This window comes from Canis lupus, chromosome 28 (genome assembly GCF_003254725.2).
Source record: "Canis lupus dingo isolate Sandy chromosome 28, ASM325472v2, whole genome shotgun sequence".
Lineage (NCBI taxonomy): Eukaryota > Metazoa > Chordata > Mammalia > Carnivora > Canidae > Canis > Canis lupus.
This window is the reverse complement of record NC_064270.1, coordinates 35,164,160-35,183,965: the sequence shown is the minus strand read 5'-3', so window position 1 is coordinate 35,183,965 and position 19,806 is coordinate 35,164,160. Positions and strand designations below refer to the sequence as shown.

General features: G+C 48.9%; 3 protein-coding genes across 13 annotated transcripts in view; 2 read left to right on the top strand and 1 right to left on the bottom strand.

The window, feature by feature from the left end:
- Nucleotides 1-500, top strand: part of DHX32 (DEAH-box helicase 32 (putative)) — a 57,318-nt gene extending 56,818 nt beyond the window's left edge. For both annotated transcript variants that reach the window (XM_049103574.1, XM_025467596.3), the window contains exon 12: nt 140-500. In XM_049103574.1, coding sequence (XP_048959531.1) covers nt 140-311 — 172 coding nt within the window. In that variant the 3' untranslated portion in view covers nt 312-500. The remainder of the gene's footprint in view (nt 1-139) is intronic.
- LOC112672489 (BRCA2 and CDKN1A interacting protein) lies at nt 456-15,882 on the bottom strand. Of its 3 annotated transcripts, none has more exons than XM_025467602.3 (7): nt 15,680-15,881; nt 10,453-10,527; nt 10,074-10,154; nt 5,757-5,846; nt 4,502-4,689; nt 2,532-2,706; nt 456-908 (listed from the first exon to the last, which is right to left on the bottom strand). In XM_025467602.3, exons 1-7 carry the CDS (start codon nt 15,845-15,847, stop codon nt 738-740), a joined length of 948 nt encoding a protein of 315 aa, XP_025323387.1. In that variant the 5' UTR covers nt 15,848-15,881; the 3' UTR covers nt 456-737. The 3 variants fall into 3 exon arrangements, with proteins under 3 accessions (XP_025323387.1, XP_035563521.1, XP_048959532.1); XM_035707628.2 differs by having other exon boundaries at nt 515-905; nt 15,680-15,882; XM_049103575.1 differs by lacking the exon at nt 5,757-5,846 and having other exon boundaries at nt 515-908; nt 15,680-15,882.
- Nucleotides 15,883-16,159: 277 nt separating this feature from the next.
- UROS (uroporphyrinogen III synthase) overlaps nt 16,160-19,806 on the top strand; it is a 35,704-nt gene continuing 32,057 nt past the window's right edge. For 3 of the 8 annotated variants that reach the window (XM_049103576.1, XM_025467604.3, XM_025467613.3), the window contains exon 1: nt 16,160-16,393. The gene's annotated coding sequence lies outside the window, so the exon portion shown is untranslated. Of the gene's footprint in view, nt 16,450-19,806 lie in introns of all 8 variants that reach the window. The other 5 variants (XM_025467608.3, XM_025467609.3, XM_025467610.3 and 2 more) reach the window with 4 other exon arrangements.

The window sequence follows — 19,806 nt, the reverse complement described above, 5'->3', positions numbered from 1 at the left end:
CCTGCAAAGGGAGACAGAGACTGAAGAGTTCAAATTAAGTACCAGTTCAACAAGTAGATTCTCCAGGGGTGGGAAGTCCCCCCATGTTTGGTATTACTCACCAAAAAAGAAAAAAATCTAATCTTTTTGTTTTCAACAGATTTATGCAGCTGGCACCACCGTACTATTTCAGTAACCTGCCTCCTAGCGAAAGTAAGGATATCCTACGTCAAGTAATGGATCACCTTTCACCTCTATCAACAATGAAAAAGGAACCGAAAATGTGTGAGAAGTGCCCTGAGACTACTGAGCAGAGATGCACCATCCAGTGACTTCAGAATCTTCCATAAAAAGCAAGATGTGCAATAAGTGCCCCACACTAGCCTAACAAACAGCCAGTCTGCCAGAGGGAGGTGCAGACGCTCAACTTGAATGAGATCATGCCCCACGAGTCTTGAAAAAAAATACTTTGTATATTATTTAAAAATAAAAAAATAGAAGTTTTTATTGAGTTCTTTAAATTACGACTCCTATGTTTTCCTTCTTATTGGAAAAGCTTTTAATCATTCATAATTTGACCAAATTTTTTTTTTTTAAAACTATTTTGTAAATGTGTCACAGACACAGGGGACAGAACCCTACTCTTTTGTAGAGGACCTTACTCTGAATAAAGTCGTGAGTTTTTCAGTAAATCAGAGAGCTGTTTTCTGGTAATTTTACAAACACAAAATCACCAACTACTGTCCATGGGAAATGGGTCACACAGAGAGGTGCTCTTTCAGTCTGTCCATGATTTCGTCCATCCGGTCACCTGGAATCAACATCACGGTTCGCAAGGGCTTCATGGGGACGTCATCAAAGGACCACCTGCCTCCCAGACGAGTGTCGCTCTCTTCCTGCACCGAGTAGCTGAACTTCAGGATGGCCTTCTGAACCGAACATAAAATTGTAAGTTAAAGTTTCAGACAACCCAAAGGGAAACTTGTTTAAAGGGCAGCCAGGAATATTGTCTGACGTGCTTACGAGTGACGGCAAACAGAAGCCGAACAATAAAATTAGCTCAAACGGGATATTCCAGCAGAAGTTACACAATGCTTACCAGATTTCTAACCTACAGGAAAAGCATGAAGAGCGGTGTGTCCCAGTCTTAAGTGTTTATAAATCAACAGGAAAGTGAAATAAAGACTCCTAGCATTTTGACAATGAGATTCAGAATGGTCCTCACACACTGGTCTTTCCTCACTGTGCTGGCATCAAGCTGTGTGAAGACAGGCGTGTGTGTAACCAGGCCATCTTCAAACACCCATCCGGCCTTCCCTGAAAAAAATCTAAGGTGCTCGGGGGATACACGTTTAATTTTCACTGTTTACTTCCTGAAAAACAAAGGTAGAGCTGAATCTGCAGTATTTAGTATTTTGCAGAAGTCTTTTTTCAAAAAAGTAGTTACGGATGCCCTCTAATCCAGGAAAGTAAGTTACTCCTCAGATTGACTATCTTTGAGCAAGAAAGCAGATTCTCTGGCATCTAGCTGTCCATGATGGCACAAGCTACCTTTCTGGAAAAAAGTGCTAGAAATCCTGTTACGTGGGAGGACATCCAGGAACAAGGACACAGAGAAGCATGTGAGCCTTCACAGGGCAGCAGGGCCTACGCCAGCTTCCACATGAACCAGCTGCATGACCTCAGATGATGGCTCTCCTCCCCAACTCTGCATGCCCATCTGTAAACCAAGACTAACGTCTACCTCATGACGTGGTTCCAGAACAAAAGATCTTCTAGTAAGCATGTGGACAGTGCTTGATCACCATTCAAAGTTCATGGCCCTTTTCCTCTCCACATTCCACCCCAGGGGCTGGGGGGCTAGGGACAAGCCTGCTGGTAGTGTAGAAGGCGCAGGCAAGCAAGACCCTGCCAGGAGGTACTAGGTGTGAGCGCTGCTTATTAAGTCCCTGCAGGGGACGTACTAGATATGGACGCTGTGTGAGCCCCCTGCCGAGATGTACTAGGCATGGGCCCCGGGTGAGCCCCCGCGGGGAGGTACTAGGTGTGTGCCCGGGTTGAGCCCCCGTGAGGAGGTACTAGGTGTGGGCACTGCGTGAGCCCCTACAGGGAGGTACTAGGTGTGGGCCCCAGGTGAGCCCCCACCGGGATGTACTAGGTGTGGGCCCCGGGTGAGCCCCCACCGGGATGTACTAGGCTTGAGCTCCCACAGGGATGTACTAAGTGTGGGCCCTGCGTGAGCCCCCGCAGGGATGTACTAGGCGTAGGCCCTGCGTGAGCCCCAGCAGGGATGTACTAGATGTGGGCCCCGGGTGAGCCCCCACCACGATGTACTAGGCGTGGGCCCTGCGCAAGCCCCCGCAGGGAGGTACTAGGTGTGGGCCCCGCGTGAGCCCCTGCAGGGAGGTACTAGGCGTGGACACCATGTGAGCCACCAACTGCCAGCTACATGAAGAAAAGTGTGGCCGTACTCCAAGGACTCAGAGAGCAGCAAATCTTGCCTACAGTCAAGAAAGCTCTGGTTTACGTTCAAAAAAATAGGACAGTCTTACCTCATAGAAAAATTCTTCCTCTGCATTTGCAAACATTAACTCCTCTTTTTCTTCTTGGTTGCTCCCTTTCTTTTTGGAATTTTTTCCAGCTTCCACAAACGTCTTGCTAATCAGAAGGTAGAAGTAACACTTCCCACACGGCTTGTTAGTTTTGTGTGCCTCTGCTAGTTCTTTCCTACAAAGCACAACACAGAGACGGTCTGCCTGCTGAGCCTGGTGAAAATCCACAAGCCAGAGCACAGGGAAACCAGAGAGGCCTCCGCAGGGGTTCTGTGGTCTCTGACACAGGCTCGAACAAGTCAGATCTGGACACTTCTAAGGCATGAGTTTTATTTATGTGGTCAGTTGCACTTGTGATCGACTACGACGGGGTTTTGTAGTAAGCAGGACGAGCCCCTCAGATTATGCTGCGATGTGGATACACAGCAAATAAGAGGGGTCTTAAAGGCAGTCAGCATCACTGCTCTGCCTCTGCAAAACTAAAAATATGTAAGAATTTGGATTTTTAAAAACATTTAGCAGAGACACAAAGGCACAGAGCTATAACCAATGCCATTAATCTCTAAGCACCAGAGTCAAGCACTAGGACTAGAGTCCTGACATGCTGCAGAAATGGCACACCAGGACACACATCCCCTAGATTCTAGAATAATCAGTAGAATGGCAATATAGCCTTCATTTTTTTCCTTCCAAAAACTGCCCGCGTCCCTATACATCTGTCCAAAGATGTAAAGACTTCAGCTTTAAGAGAGGATGATCAGGAGAAAGCAGATCACTCTCCTGTGATACCAAATACACATGAGCTCCAGCTGATCAAAAAAAAAAGACAAAGCAAAACAAAGAACATGCAGCAAAAGTACAATGAGTGCCAGCTGGGCATGAGGGGGTGAGAGTAAAACGATCAAGAATGAACTGGTTAAGTGGGAAACCCGAAGGCTCAGCCTGTCCTTACATCCCCACCAACTACTACCAGGCAAGCATGAGCACCACGACCTGGAGCAACAGCGCCTGTGCATGCGGCACGGGGGCCAGTCTGTATTTCCATCCCACTCTACCTCAAAGCACAACAATCCCAATTCTTAGCTCTTGACAATTAAATGTAAACCTAAAGTCCCTGCATTAAGAAAGTACTGGGTGGCATAGTCGGTTGAGCTTCCAACTCCTGGTTTCAGCTCAGGTCATGATCTCAGGGCAGTGAGATCAAACCCTCCATTGGACTCCATGTTCAGTGGGGAATCTGCTTGTGAGGTTCTCTTTCTCTCTCTTACCCTCTGCCCTTCCACTCGTGCTTTCTCCTTCTCTAAAATAGGGGAAAAAAAAAAAAACCCACAAAACAAAACAAAAAAAAATTAAAAACAGCAAACCTCAAGAAGCCAGAGACACAGTATCAGGACTGCAGCTTCCTTAGTTAAAAAACATCCCAGGGCAGCCCTGGTGGCGCAGCGGTTAAGCACCGCCTGCAGCCCAGGGTGTGATCCTGGAGACCCGGAATCAAGTCCCACGTCGGGCTCCTGCAATGGAGCCTGCTTCTCCTTCTGCCTGTGTCTCTGCTTCTCTCTCTCTGTGTCTCTCGTGTATAAATAAATAAAATCTTAAAAAAAAAAAAAAAAAATCCCAGTGGAACTTAGGAATTGTACCCAGTTTTTGTTACCAGAGTAACTGTTCAGCATTTTATCCACGTTACAGAACTCTGGGAAGACGATGAAAACTTTAGTCCAGTAGGGGGTAAAAAGTCTATATAAACTCATCTGTGTTTATACCCTGTTCATCTTCTAAGACTGTTGAGACTACGGTCACAAGACATTAGGAAGCCTGCTGCTAAGCAGGGACAGGCCTCTGGCAGGAGGAGGTGTCCTCCGAGGCACAGGGCTCCCGAAAGGGCGGGCAGGGCGCTTCCCACTACTGAAATCCCTCTGCCAAGTCCACCTGGGAACAACCTCTGTTCAGAGGCATGTGGCCCAGTCTCTTACTGGAGCTGCTGGTGCATGGGCAGCGCAATCTGAGGAGGGACGTTAATGAACCTCTCGCTGAGGAGAAAGCCCACAGGCTTGGAGTTGTCGTTTAAAAGTGTATCCAGCTGTTCCACCAAACTCTTTCCACAGTTCTTCTCACAGGAGCTCAGGATCAGCTCTTTAATTTGTTCAGCACACTGGGTTCCCTAGGAAGCAAAGACAAGGCTTGCCGTTCAGTACAGGCCGCACCTGGAGCAGAAAAGAGAGAGCTCTCTAGCACTTTCTATCTTACAGTCAGGGCAGTCTCCTGGCATCGCCTTTACAACCCCACCCGTCCTCAGTGTTCACTGCTTAAGCATTTCTCAAAATTAACTACACCTGGCTATTTACCGTCCTATGAGCAGTGGTGACAGCGTGTTACACCTACACTCACACACCGGAACAGCCATTCCAGTCCACTTCGTAGAGACAGATGGACGTAACTGGAAAGTTCATGTAAAACCTGAAGATGAGGGGCAGCCCGGGTGGCTCAGTGGTTCAGGGCGTGACCCTGGAGTCCCGGGATCATGTCCCACATTGGGCGGGCTCCCTGCATGGAGCCTGCTTCCCCCTCTGCCTGTGTCTCTGCCTCTCTCTCTGTGTGTCTCCCATGAATAAGTAAATAAAATCTTAAAAAAAATAAATAAAACCTGAAGATAAATGGTGACCTGCACCTTACTCTGAGGAGAGTAAACAGCTTGTTCTCCCTTTTCTTAGAACTCAACGAATCAATAAAGAGACAAATGGAAGCACAAGTGAAGGTCAGTACGTGCCCTCTGCTGCAGGAAGCAACAAAGCCTCACAAAGGAAGAGCCACAGACAGCAGCACCACCAGCTCTAGTATCAATACCAACACCAGGACCCAGTTCTGAATGGTTCTCTACACCACGAGGAGCCATGACTTTCATGGTTGAGATCATTCAGCACAAAAACACTCTCACATTTGAAAAAAATTACAGTGGGGCACCTAGGGGGCTCAGGTCATGACCTTAGGGTGGGTCCTGGGATCAAGCCCCATAGCAGGCTCCCTGCTCAGCAAAGAGTCTGCTTCTCCCTCTCTGCTCTAATAAATAAAATCTTAAAAAAAAAAAAAAAAAAAAAAACAAGATTACAGTGAGATTTCACAAGAGCACATATCCTTATTGTTAATTCCATTGCTGATATAAAAACAGTCATCATACATTAAAGTGATTTGGGTCTAAGGAACAGTCTGATGCCACCCAGTGAAACCAACCTTTCTTTCAGTTAAATTTAAAAGACTTATGAACCCAAAAATCTCATCTTCATCCACATCGTCATCGCTGTCTTCTGAAACATCCGTCTGCTATTTTAAAAAGAAAAAGAATTAAAGTTGTACAGTTGGTTGGGAGAAGCAGAATACCAAGTCACGCTTCGGTTTTCAAACACCATCCTTGGCCACCATCACGGCAGGGAAGTGTCACAGGCTGAGGACCGTGGGCCTTGCCCTGATCAGCTCACCTCCCTTGCTTCTGCTCCCCCCTTTTACATTGTGGATGACCCCTTCCTGCTCCAAAATTCTTTATACTAGATTCGCAGTATGTCACCAGAACAGATAAAACTTCCTGAAATCAACCACTTCAGTCTGTCTTCAAAGACACCTGGCTGCAGCCAGCCCTTGCTCATCCCTCCGTGGATCCCCTGCAGTCACAGGCCTCCAGAGCACAGGCCCAGCCCTAGCACAGGTGAGAGCGAACAACGCTTGGGCACCACTCACTCCTACCACGTGAAGAGAAAAGAGGGCAAGAAAGGAACGAGACCTAAGAATGAAATGCTTGACTCCGACCTGAACTTCCAGACTCTACAGACAAGCCCTCCCCCGGGGCCTCCGCCTCCACCTCTCCATGTGCTGCTGATGCAGTGGTGCTGGTGCACGTGTTCAGGCGGCACACTCACTGCGTCCCCGGCCCCTAGCGTGAGGTCTGGCAAAGACAATGTCCTTGGGGACCATGTGCTGAAGGAAGGAAATGAAATGAGGCTGCTGCTTTATCTACAGAAAGCCAGCAGGGACTCACGACTGTCCCATGTGTCTCCCTGACGCTCTTCTGTGGGAAGGGACTCACAGCTCTGCCTCCTGCAGCAGCACCCAGGCTCACTAAGGTAGGGCCAGTGGAGCAGGGGTGCTCCCGGGGGCCGCAGGGCAAGAACAGGGCCACGAAACCTGCCTCTGTGGGGACAGGGCATCAGACCAGTGACTCAAGGGGCCTGAGGAAGTAGTCCTGGATCTCCTGCTACTGACAGGGAGACTCAGGCAAAGGCACTACCAGGCTTTAAAAGCAACATCTGGGGGCAGCCCGGGTGGCTCAGTGGTTTAGTGCTGCCTTCAGCCCAGGGCCTGATCCTGGAGACCTGGAATCGAGTCCCACGTCAGGCTCCCTGCATGGAGCCTGCCTCTCTCTCTCTCTCTGTCTCTCAAGAATAAATAAATAAAATCTTTGGGGGGGGGGGGAAGCAGCATTTGTGCTGAAGCAGTTTCACCTGTAGAACTAGGGTGGGCAGCATGGCCTAGGGAGTAAAACCATGTGCCAAAATGAGAGATGTTTTAAGCTCTATGAATCCAGAGGATACATGGAGAGAGAACAGGCAGGTAACTCAGAACACAAACACCAGCCATGAGAGAACCGGGGCACATCTACTCAGGCAACAGAATTAGTCCACCAGCCCTGGTCCATCAAGACCAACCTGGGACAGATGTCCTGCAGCTCACAGGTCTCCCACCTACGGTGGCAAAACACATGCAGTACCAACAGAGGGCCAGGGGTAGGAAAAGGAACCCTCAGTGTCGAATTCTAAGCAATCCCCAAAATTGGGGCACCGGGTGGGCTCAGTCACAGGAACATGTGACTCTTGCTCTCAAGGTTGTGAGTTCAGTGGGGCACAGAGCTTACTGTAAAATAAAAAGGGGGGGAATCCCCCAAATGGTCACTGGGCTCACAAGCAGTTAGCATCCCCTGGAGCACACTCAGTGTTCCTCCTTGATGGTCATCAGCCATCAAAGCAACACCACATGGGGGCTACCTCTCCAAAGGGGCCGCGGTCACAATCCCATCAGTCTCATCCATGACCACCTGCTTACCGTACCCCCCAGCAAAAGCCCCACCCACCTGACCCGTTCACTGCCTCAAGCCTCCTTCTTCAACACAATTCCTAGGGCCTTCGTCCTGAGCAACTCCACCTAACCCCTCACCCCTGAATCTCCCTACACTAGCCACACAAGCAGGGCATGCCCTGCAGGCCCCCGCCCTTTCCCCTCCACAGCCCTTGGGACTGCCTTCTCTACAGGAATCCAAATTCTCCCAGTCCCAGAGGCTCTGGTGAAAGTTCTGGGCAGTCCCTCTTCTAGGGACAGAAGTCTCTGTCACTGGGACACCCTGAGGACCTCTGCGGAAGCCAAAACTGTAACTGTCACTGTGAAGTTACCCGTAGAACCATCCCATTGAAGGCTGAATCCTCCACTGACCTAAGCTCTTTCAAGAATAAAAGTGTTTCTTCTTGGACAGTCTTAGAACACGGTTAGAAGGTAAAGGAGGGTCAGCAATGGATGTTCTACATGGAGAAGCCACCTAAGACAGACACTGAAGCAAGCCACTCCACCATTCGCAGTCTTATTGAGGCGATCTTACTGACAGAGAGACTGGGTGGACCAACGATTCTGGCGCCATGCAGCTTTTCTCCACAAAGCTTGGACCTCACCCACAGCTTCGACAAGCTAGGGGCATGGTGGGGAGGTCGCAGGGTAGTTACCTAAAGTGTAGCCTTCTGTGCGGCCTTCTGTGCACCCCTTTCTGGATGATCAAAACAAGCCTTCTCCAAGGTCACGGCACAAGCACCAACAAGACGGAGGGCCGAAGATGGAGTGAGTGTTGACAACACTCCTACAGACACTGATCAGCTGGAGGGAACAGGTGTCTGGTGAGAGGTCTGCCTTTCCCACTGCTCTAGAAGGAAACTACTGGAGGTACTACTGCTTTCACTTTCTTCACTTTAGTGCCATGAGGTTTAGTAACAAGACGCTGGTGAGCCTATCCGATAGTTCCAGAACCTCAGTGGAGTACTGGTTGTAAAAGCCAGGTACAGTTGTTTAGGAGAGGAGATAGGGGCTGTGAATGCCAGCTTGTTGAAGACCTTCGGCTTTGACCACAATGGGAGATGGCTAAAAGTGAGGTGGTGAGTGGGTGCAGTAGACCGAAGTGGTGCTGCTTCTGTACCATGACCCCAATGGCAAGTTCTGGGAACGGGAAAAGACACCAACTGTGGGCACTGAGACTACAGCACTGGCCATGCTGCTGCTCTAAGCACCAAGTGCTCAGCAACTCCCGCTGCTTCTGCAATGCCAGACGAAGTAGGGACCAGGACCATCCTCATTTTCAGAGATGGAAGTGGGAACAGACCAAGGTCACGGTGCTAGATTCTATTCTCCACAGATGGCCACCACAGTCCAGTCCTACATTCTCTTCTGACAAAGTAACCTAGCCCCTACTCCCACTGAATGCTGAGGTCCATGCACCCTCCCCTTGAACCTCTGCAGACCCTCACGTCTGATTAATAGGACAGCGGAAATACAATGCTGTGCACTTGTGCCTGGTTCTTTTGGGCTGCTTGCTCCTGGAACCCAGCTGCTTCGTAGAGGGGCCCATGCCACAAAGAAACTGAGGCCCCTGACCCATAATTCCAGCTGGGCTCCCTCTGGACAGCCGGCATGACCTTGCTGATCATGTGAGTGAGCCATCTTGAAAGTGAATCCTCTGGCCTCCCACTGGCTAATGAGACACAGAGCAGACAGGAGTTGTTCTCACTGAGCTCTGTCCAAATGAGCCAAAAAGATGACCATTGCTACTGTGACAGTAAACTGCAAGCAGTATATATGGCAGCCACAGAAAACCCAAAACCACCACGGGGAGGCAGAGGCAGGCCTCACCCCTCCTGCTGTGCCTCCTCCAAAAGCTCCCTCCAGTGCTTCACGCCCTCCCTTCCAGGTCACCCCCACCCCCCACTGTGGCCCCCACCACAGCTCCTTTGCAGACTCTGCCACTGACTCCTCCAAGTAATTGGTATTAGCAGTGTCTGTCCCACCCTCCCTGGGCAACCGTCCATCTGCTGAGGACACCCAGGTCTCCAGCCACTGCTCACACCTCCCTCACATGTATCACAGGCAAATCAAACTCAACACGTGAACACCCGAACTCAGGTTCCCTCCTGGCCTCTTCTTCCATGTTTGCAATCTTGGTCACTGGAGGCAAACACTTGGGAGCCACCCTTGACCCCTCAACTCAACCCATCACTCACTAAGCTCCATTATCTCTCGTCTCCTAAATATCTTCTGAATCACCCCTTTTTCTCACTATCCATTGGCACTCCGGGGAATCCAGCATTCAGGAATCTTGGAAATTACTAGAATGACTTTATAACCAGTCTCCCTTCCTCCGGTAACATCTCTTTCCAGTTTGAGCTCCTGGCCCGTCCGCTAAACCTTGGGAGGATCTTAACACAACAAAGAACTAATTTAATCAGAACAAACATAACTCCCGCTTACCTTTATCACACTCCCAATATGGTTTTGTTGAATTAAGAGATCAGTTAGTTCTGCAGTGTTCACAGGAGCCTTTAGGAAAAGCTAAGGAGAAGAAAAAAAAAAAGTACTTTAAATGAAAATCAAAACGCAATTTTTAACAAAACTTCTAACATCCATACTCAAATAATGAAGTATCAATGATGGAAGACAACTCAGAAGAGCAATTGCAGGAGGAAAAGAAAAGCCCTTGGAAAAGAGAAACAATCCTTCCTACTCTGCAGGGTAGAGAGGACAGGTATAGGAATTCTAAAATAAAGGATGAAATTTGACCTAGCTTGTGTTGAATGGCCTAGATTTTCTTAGAAGAGCAAATTTGTGTGTAGAGGGTAAATGACCATACCTGTTGCAATAACTTCTTAATTCCGTCATGATCCTTGTCGGAGATGGAATAAGCTTCAAATTCAACATTCACTTCCTGTAAATAACACACAAAATAGGTCATCACACATAACTCCCTAAGATAATTCAGGCAGTATTTTCTACTTTGCAGCTTTTTCTTTTCCTTCTGCCTCTATTGTTTTTGGCTCTATCTCTATCTACAGAACGTGCCAGGAGAAAGGACACAAAGAAAATGTTATCTGAAGAACTGTCTAGGTTTCAAATAGGCAAATATATTGCCAAGATTGCCATCTGCACAGGTTACAAAGCACCTTCACGCCATCTCTTCTGACACATAAGCCTGGGAACAAAAAACTCAGACTGATCTAGTTTCAATGTAGAGGAAGTCTGCTCCAGAAAAAACAGTCACAGCAGCCACAAAGAAGAAATTATTTACCTGACTACAATAAGGATGAGCAAAGCGCAGAATCACTTCACAAGTCCCCAGCACTGCCTACCGCTTGATGCCCTTGATTCAGCCCATGCATCTGAGGCTACACTTCATTCACCTGACAAATACTGACCACCACGTACATTAGCACTGTGCCAGGCACTCGTGACGAAAAGGTAAGCAAAGCAGACTGAATGATTCTGCCCTCGTGGAGCTTACAATTTAGGGGAGAACATAGGCTTTAAGGAAATATTCATGGAGATAAATATAAAGTTGCAACTATATGTGCTATAAAACACAGGTACGTGGTGCTGTAACAACGTGAAAAATAGGTAAGAAATCAGGAAAGAGGGTATTATGCTGAGTGAAATAAGTCAATCGGAGAAGGACAAACATTATATGGTCTCATTCATTTGGGGAATATAAAAAATAGTGAAAGGGAATAAAGGGGAAAGGAGAAAAAATGAGTGGGAAATATCAGAAAGGGAGACAGAACATGAGAGACTCCTAACTCTGGGAAATGAACTAGGGGTGGTGGAAGAGGAGGTGGACGGGGGGTGGGGGTGACTGGGTGACGGGCACTGAGGTGGGCACTTGACAGGATGAGCACTGGGTGTTATTCTATATGTTGGCAAATTGAACTCCAAAAAAAAAAAAAAAAAAAGTCAGGAAAGTCTTCCCTTAGAGAAGTGACACAAGCTGGGAGGGACTTCCTGGCACTCGGGCACCTAGGTGGCTCAGCTGGTTGAGCATCTGCCTTCAGCTCAGGTCATGGTCCCAGAGTCCTGGGATTGAGGCCCACACTGGGCTCCCTGCTCAGCAGAGAGTCTGCTTCTCCCTCTGTTCCTCACCCCACTCATGCTCTCTCTCAAATAAAATCTTAAAAAAAAAAAAAAAAAAATTAAAGAGTTCCTGGCCCCGAGAACAGCACATACTATGGCCCAGAGGCCAACAAACTATGTTAAGTACATGGGACTATATGAAGCAAAACAATGAAAACAGAACCTAATCTGTAATGCTACTGTGTCCCATAAATCAATGAAAGGATTGCTTCACACCAAAAGCAAAACCTTAGAGGCTTATAAGCCTCCACAAGATCAGTCCTAAATCATACCTTGGTAAGTGACACATTTATTTTGGGGATCTGCTAAAATAGTGTGTTCACACATAGTTCCAAGTATAGCAGATTCTGGAATTTGGGTCTTCGCTGAAGGCCAGAGAGGTCAGTCACAGCTACTTGTGCCCGGTCACCCTGACTGTGCATACATTTAAGCGTCCCCTGGGCTGTTACATTCGCCAGGGGGGTGAGTATTGAGGCCAGTTTATCAAGTTCAAATCCTGACTCCTGGAAGGAGGCTCAGCCAGATTGTGAGGGCGACACAGCCCGGGTGGGTAGGGGGTGAGGACATGTTCCAAACAGGGTCAAACTAAACCACGTAACAAATTGTCACAATTCAGGTATTCAGTGCATTCCTTAAAAAAGAAATTCTTTAAAGGATGCTTTTAGGGTTTTTTTCCTTGTCTGGACAGATGTCTCCAACCTCTGCCCCAGGCTATGATGGCACCAGCACCGCAGCAGATACCAAATGGACCATCTGCCCAGCACCCCTTGCTCTGGGAATCACTCCCCATCCACGTGGTTTCAGGGGAAACAGCCACCTTTGTGAAACAGAGCCCTGCCACTTACTCCCAAGTGACAGACTTCAGAACTAAAACTAGATGTGGCATCTCACCTGCTTGCTCTTTTGACTGACAAATCTCAGAAGCTGTTGGTATTTTCTATTCTCTGCTATAAGGAGTAGAAACAGAAAAATAACCAAATATTTTGAATGTAACAAAGAGCGGGAAAGGAGAAAAGGAAAATGTGAAAGACTCCTCTGGTTTTCCACAGCATTCCAGGCTCAGTGACCCAGCCGGTCCCTGAGGCCCCACTACTTCCTGCCTTGGAGGTCTAAGATACCCCGGCACCCTCACCACCCACTCCCCTTCCTCTGCAGCTACACTCCAAGGGTCTGTGTTAAACACAAGCACGCGTCCCAGCCACATGGCCGCAAGAACTTAACTAAGCATGCCTAGTGCTTTTCGTCACATCTTTTCAGTATCCTGACCTGAAAAGAGGAGACGAAAAGCACTAGGTGTAAGTTCTTCTAGCCACATTCTATCACCACTCTGCCAGCTGCCTCAAAGCCAGTCACCCTGTTTTTTAAGTCAGGCTTCACATATACACATGTGCATTTCCTTCCTTCTCTATATGCAGAGCAGGTCTGAGGTAGATTCTTCATTTCCAAAACAATGGTCAAGGATTTATTCATCACAATAATGACAAATGGATGTGGATGAGTGAACACCACAAAAACTAAAAGCCTCTTTCCAATAAATACAGGAATCAAGATCCACCAAGTGTAGGAAACTGCCGTGAAAGCCTTAACAATTTCTTCAATCAAGAAAGTAATATATTTCAGTGGTAAATACGACAAAGAGCACAGAGATTCCAGTTGAAAGTCTTACTACCCACCCCCCAACTCCTACTCCTCAGAGGTCACTAACAATAGTTATTATCTTTCAAGAGGTTTCTTCCTTCCCCTATATCTACTGCACCACACACACTGTCTTCATTTAAACTTGCTGTGTATCCTCTGTCTTAAATGGTGCTAACTCCTAACTTTACATGGTTGATGTAAATACTAAATGAGTTAATAAAGTGCACAGACCCTGGAACAGCATGTATTATTATGATGACTAAAGAATAAATTCTTTGCAGTCCAATTACTCTATCAAAGGATGTATACATTTTAGATTCTGATACTGTCAAATTGTCCTCCAAAGACACTGCAATAAATTATACTCCCACCAACAGTATATACAAGTGCACGTTTTCTTACACTATAGTCAATGAGGATCATCACGCTAATTTTTAATCACTGGAGTGCAACAGACTATCCATGTCAATTCAAGAAGCACTGATTGCTGTGCTTAGCAAAATAGCCAATAAAGTTCTAGGTGAAAAAAGGTGAGACCACATCCAAGGCAAGGGGCCAAAGAGCTGATTTCTAAGGGAAAGCTCTGTTCCCTGGAAGATTTATCATGCACCCAAGCCAGTCTCAGCCCTAATCCTGACTCATGTTCATCTCTGACTTGATATCCCATTACTCTCCCTTGCTTATTCTGTTGTGGCCACACTAGCTACCTTCCAGTCCATCAACCAGGAGGTATTTGGATTTTCCTATAAATGAAGTGGAAAGCTGGTGGAGTGTTCTGAACAGGGAAGAGAGAACACACCTACATTTAAAAAAGATCTCTCTTGGGCAGCCTGGGTGGCTGAGCAGTTTATCGCTGCCTTTGGCCCAGGGTGTGATCCTGGGGTCCTGGGATCAAGTCCCACGTCGGGCTCCCTGCATGGAGCCTGCTTCTCCCTCTGCCTCTGTCTCTGCCTCTCTCTCTGTCTCTCACGAATAAATAAATAAAATCTTAAAATATATATATATATATCTCTGGGGGGGTGTCTGGCTGGCTCAGTAGGAAGAGCCTGTGTGACTCTTGATTGTGAGTTTGAGCCCCATCTTGGCCTTAAGAGTTCACTAAAATATAAATAACTAAACTTCAAAGTATGGTACTGAGCATGCTTAGTATTGTATAAAAAAATAAAAAGATCTCTCTGGCTGTGGGTGTAGTGATGGTACAAGAATGGACAAACAGCAAGTCACTGAAGTTACCCCGGGAGTCCAGGCAGGCGATGATGGAAGCATGGACTTGTGGACTAAGGCTGTTGGAGAATCAACAACGAAACCATCTGGGTATGTAGATATAACTAGCAGGATCTGGGATCCCCGGGTGGGTCAGCGGTTTAGCACCGCCTTCGGCCCAGGGCAGTTGATCCTAGGGGCCTGGGATCCAGTCCTGCATCGGGCTCCCTGCATGGAGCCGGCTTCTCCCTCTGCCTGTGTCTCTGCCTCTCTGTCTCTAATGAATAAATAAAATCTTAAAAAAAAAAAAAAAAAAGAAAGAAAGAAAGAAACTAGCAGGATTTATCGCAAGACTGGATGTGGCATGACAAAGGAGGAATTAAAGTTAATCACCAGGTTTGGGGCTTGAGTAAGTTGCCAATACGGGGGGGGGGGGGGGGGGGGTGGGCATTTAGAGAAACGGCAAAGACGAGAACCTGAAGCGCGAATTACCGATTCCGCTTTGGACGCAGTGGGCACTCAGTGCTCTTAAGGCCCGTTCAGTCCTACTGATTCATTCAACAAATATTAAATACCTACAATGCCAGGCGGTTCGGTAGAGGACAGTCTGGGGAAAAAAAGAAACCCGGTTCTACGGCGAACCCAGCAACTGGACTCGGTGGGGCGGGCGGTCAGGTGCCTCGGAGGCAGAAGATGCAGCTTCACTGAGGTCACTGGGGTCACTGAGGTCTCAGCAAGGGCCGGAGGGGCCGGAGGGCGCCGCAGGGTGGAGAACAGCATCGCAACACAAGGCCTGGAGGGCGGCCCGGGGCGTTTAGCGCCGCCTTCGGCCCAGGGCGTGACCCCGGGGTCCTGGGATCGAATCCTGCGTCGGGCTCCCTGCGTGAGGCCTGCTGCTCCCTCTGCCTGTGTCTCTGCCCCTCTCTCTCTCTCTGTGTGTCTCATGAATAAATAAATAAAAATCTTTAAAAAGAAGGCCTGAGAAACGGAAAGAGGGCGCCGCAGGGCGGGCGGAGAATAAGCGGCGGGTCCCTGCCTACGGCTCCGGCGGCCAGAAAGTCCCCCCCACCCACCCCCGACAGAAACCAAACCCGGGTCGCACGTGTGCTTGTCACCTCGTCGACGCTCTCGTCGTCTTCATCCTCGTCTTCGTCGCTGTCTTCCTCGTCTTCGTCCTCATCTTCCACTCCGTCTTCCTCTTCCTCCTCGGCGCGCACTGCCAGGCCGCCCGGGGGCTGCGGAGCCGCGCTGCCCACGGCGCGCCGCTTGGGCCTGGACGCCATCTTGCCGGCCTCCCTGCGCCTGCGCAGGCCCAGCAAGCCCGCCCTTCCGGACCCGCCCACACAAGCGGCGGGGGGGAGTGAGAGACCACGGACCACCTCGGCGCCGAGTCGGCGCCACCCCAGGGGCCCTGATGGATTCCACGGCCCGTGATCCCTAGGAGTCAAGTCAGTTCTGGGGTCCTGTTGCGGCACTTTCTTCCCCCCGTCTCCGTCCTGCCTCACGCCCTCCGACGCTCCCCCCACCCCTCAGTGGTTCGACCCATCTGGGCCCGCCCCCCCGCCCCCCGGGCCTGGATTGTCGGTGCGCATGCGCGCGCTCCCTCGGCTCCGGGACCCGGGGCGGTGGTGCAGGTGCGGGCGGCCACGCGCGGGCCGTCTCCATGGCAGCCGAGGCCACGTGGTGAGGGCCCACCCACCCGGCTCGCAGCTCCCGCCGCTGCCCCGCAGGCTGGTTGGCACCGCGAGACGCTGCCCCCGACGGGGCGCCCGCCGAGTGCCGGGCACGGGCCCCGCGCCTGGCCTTTCGGGCCTCCGCGGCCCGGCGAGGTAGGTGTCGCCGCCCGTGGTGGCCGACGAGGACAGCGAGGCCCGCGGACGCGCAGGTGTGCGGCGCTGGCCGGAGCGTGAGCCAGCGGGGAGAGGAGCGCGGGGCCGCTGCTGGTCTGGGCGGGCCGGGCCCCGGGGCAGGTCGCCGGGGCGGCCCAGGTGCGCGCAGGGCCCCCAGCACCGTCGGGGCGCGGCCCCCTCCGAAGCCCTGCTCCCTGCTCCCAGCCGACGCTCTTTAAGCGCATTGCTCGACCTGAAAGTTCCTCCCAAGGAGGGATGAGGCTTAAACGCTTCGGGTCCGGGGGGTGGAAATGAGGATTACAAGGCAGGGCCTAGGGCCTACCTACTGCAAGGGAACGGAGCGGAGGGGCTGTGGTCAGCCAGAGAGCGTGCACCCTGCTGCTGCAGCCACGTGCGGCCAGTGGACATCTGCCCCAGTGCGCTCGGATCTTTGCACTTCCAGAGAACCGGAGTTCTGGAGTTTTACGAGATCTACCCTCATTTTTTTTTTTTTTTAATTGGAGTGCAATTTGCCAACATACAGCATAACACCCAGTGCTCATCCCATCAAGTGCCCCCTTCAGTGCCCGTCACCCAGTCACCCCCACCCCCGCCCACCTCCCCTTCCACCACCCCTTGTTCGTTTCCCAGAGTTAGGAGTTTCTCATGTTCTGTCTTCCTTTATGATATTTCCCACTCATTTTTTCTCCTTTCCCTTTCATTCCCTTTCACTATTTTTTATATTCCCCAGATGAATGAGACCATATAACGTTTGTCCTTCTCCGATTGACTTACTTCACTCAGCAGAATACCCTCCAGTTCCATCCACATCGAAGCAAATGGTGGGTATTTGTCGTTTCTAATGGCTGAGGAATATTCCATTGTGTACATAAACCACATCTTCTTGATCCATCATCTGTCGATGGACACCGAGGCTCCTTCCACAGTTTGGCTATTGTGGACGTTGCTGCTATAAACATCGGGGTGCAGGTGTCCCGACGTTTCACTGCATCTGTATCTTTGGGGTAAATCCCCAGCAGTGCAATTGCTGGGTCATAGGGCAGGAGATCTACCCTGATTTTTAACAAAACCTGTGCCAAATAAAATTCAGTCCCCAGGCAGGTTTATCCCAGGGGCCACTCATTGTAAAGACCATTTGGAAAGAACATCCTTCATTAAAGAAGACACCAGACATAGGAGAAGGAGGTTCATAGTTTAACTTGTTTCTCTTCTGTAAAGTGAAGAAAGTGGGTTGGATACCTGGGATTCTAAAAACAGAAGGAGCTGCGGCTTCCTGGGGAGGTGGCTGCTGCCCAGAGGTTTAAGCAGAAGTGTGATAACCTCTTCTCAATGATCCTTCAGCCGCAGGAAATGGAGTCAGGTTAAGGTAAGGGGCCACAGAGTCCCCATGACTGTGTCCTGTGGGTTCCAGCCTCCCTGAGACTCTGCTACCACACCCCAACATGGATATTGATAGACGTGCATATCTGGGATTCACATCTGATAGGGTAGCTTAACATGACCCCTTTGGGTCCTACAACCATGTAAAAACATTTTCCTATAATGTGTAAGACAGGAAGCTGTAAAAAAAAAAAGACCTCTTACAAAGCTAAAATTAGAAAATAGACTCAGAAGGCACAGTACCAACATATCAATGGAGTTTCACTCAGACATCATAGATAAGTTTTTCCATTTCTTTTTTATTTTTTTATTTAAAAAATTTTATTGGAATTCAATTTGCCAACATATAGCATAAAACGCAGTGCTCATCCCGCCAAGTGTCCCCCTCAGTGCCCATCACCCATTCCATTTCTTTATGTTTTCTTGTAGTAAAATATATATAACATTTACAATTTTAATCATTTCTAAGTATACAGTTGAGTGGCATCAAGTATATTCACTTTGCTGTGCAACAATCACCACCACCCATCCCCAGATCTTCCTCATCTTGCCAAACTAAAACTCTGTCCATTGAACAGTAACTCGCCAATTTCTCCCAACCCCCAGACCCTGGATACCACCATTCTGTTCTCCGTCTCTATGAATTTGACTGTTCTAGGGGAATCCTAATAATTTGTTCTTCTGTGATTGCTTATTTTACTTGGCATAAAGTTCCCAAGCTTCATCCATGTTGTAGCATGTGTCAGAATTTCCTTTTTAAAACAATGGTATTCCATCATACGTATATATCACATTTTGTTTATCCATTTGTCCATTGGTGGACACTTGGGTTGCTTCCACCTTTTGACTATTATGTAGAATGCTGCTGTGCACTTGGATGTACAAATACCTGTTTAAGTCCCTGCTTTGAAAGCTTAGGGTGTGTATACCCAAAAGTGGACCTGTTGGATCATATGGTAATCCTATGTTTACTGTTTTTTGAAGAACTATACTTTCTTGTAGTTTGCAGATTTTCCAGGTACCGTGTATTGCTTTGATTAGAGATCAGGGGGAAAGCCTTACTTTGTGTCTTCAGACTAGCTCCTAGTGTTGAGCTAATGATCAGAGTGTGAAGACAATCTTACAGGAGCTGAGAAGTGGTGGGAGTGCTTAGGGAATGGGCATGGCTTTAGACCAGGATTAAATACCACCCCTGCCACTCAACTGTGCTATGTGATCTTGGGCACATTGCTCAACCCTTTGGAGTTTTGGGTTCCTCTTCTGTGAAATAAGGATAATAATACCTACCTTTGCTGGTTTAAATGAGGATTGAGATCCTGCAATGTAAAATGCTTAGCCCCGTAAATAACACAGACAGAGTAAGTGCTCACTAAAAGGGCAGCTGTTGTTACTGCTGGAAGAGCAGCAGGACACTGCTAGAAACTGAGTTTGAGACCTGGCTCTTTCTTACCAGCTGTCTTCATCAAATCATGCCCCTATTTCTTTAAGGAAAAGAGGTCATTTCCCCTGTTCCAGAGATGCTGGGTAAATCTACAGTGTTGTTTTCTTCAGTGTGAACAAGTGTTTACTTGTACAAGACGTTTACTAAGCGTCTACCATGCAGAAGAAAGTCCCTCAAAACAGGCAGCATCCAGAGGACCAGCCCATTTCACAATTGCAGGGACTGAGGCCGAGAGCAGAGCAGCCTAGACCAGAACACAGGCCTTTGCCCTCGAATGCAAGCTCCTTGCCCTTCAGCACACCTCTTCCCAAAGTCCGAAGTGGCTCATGTACAATCTTCCTCCTTTAAAACCTGAGGATACCCCTGCCTGTCTCCTGATCCTGGTTTCCTCCTATTCTTGGTGCAAGACAAGTAACAAGTTTCTTCAAGCAGGTTGCTTTCAGCGGGTCCCAGAGAAATGCAGGGATAGATCTTCCGATGTGGACAAGATCTGTTTATACCATGTTTGTGGTTTCAGCTTGAATGAGGCTGTATTCGTTTCCCAGGCTGCCATATCAAAGTGCCACAAGCT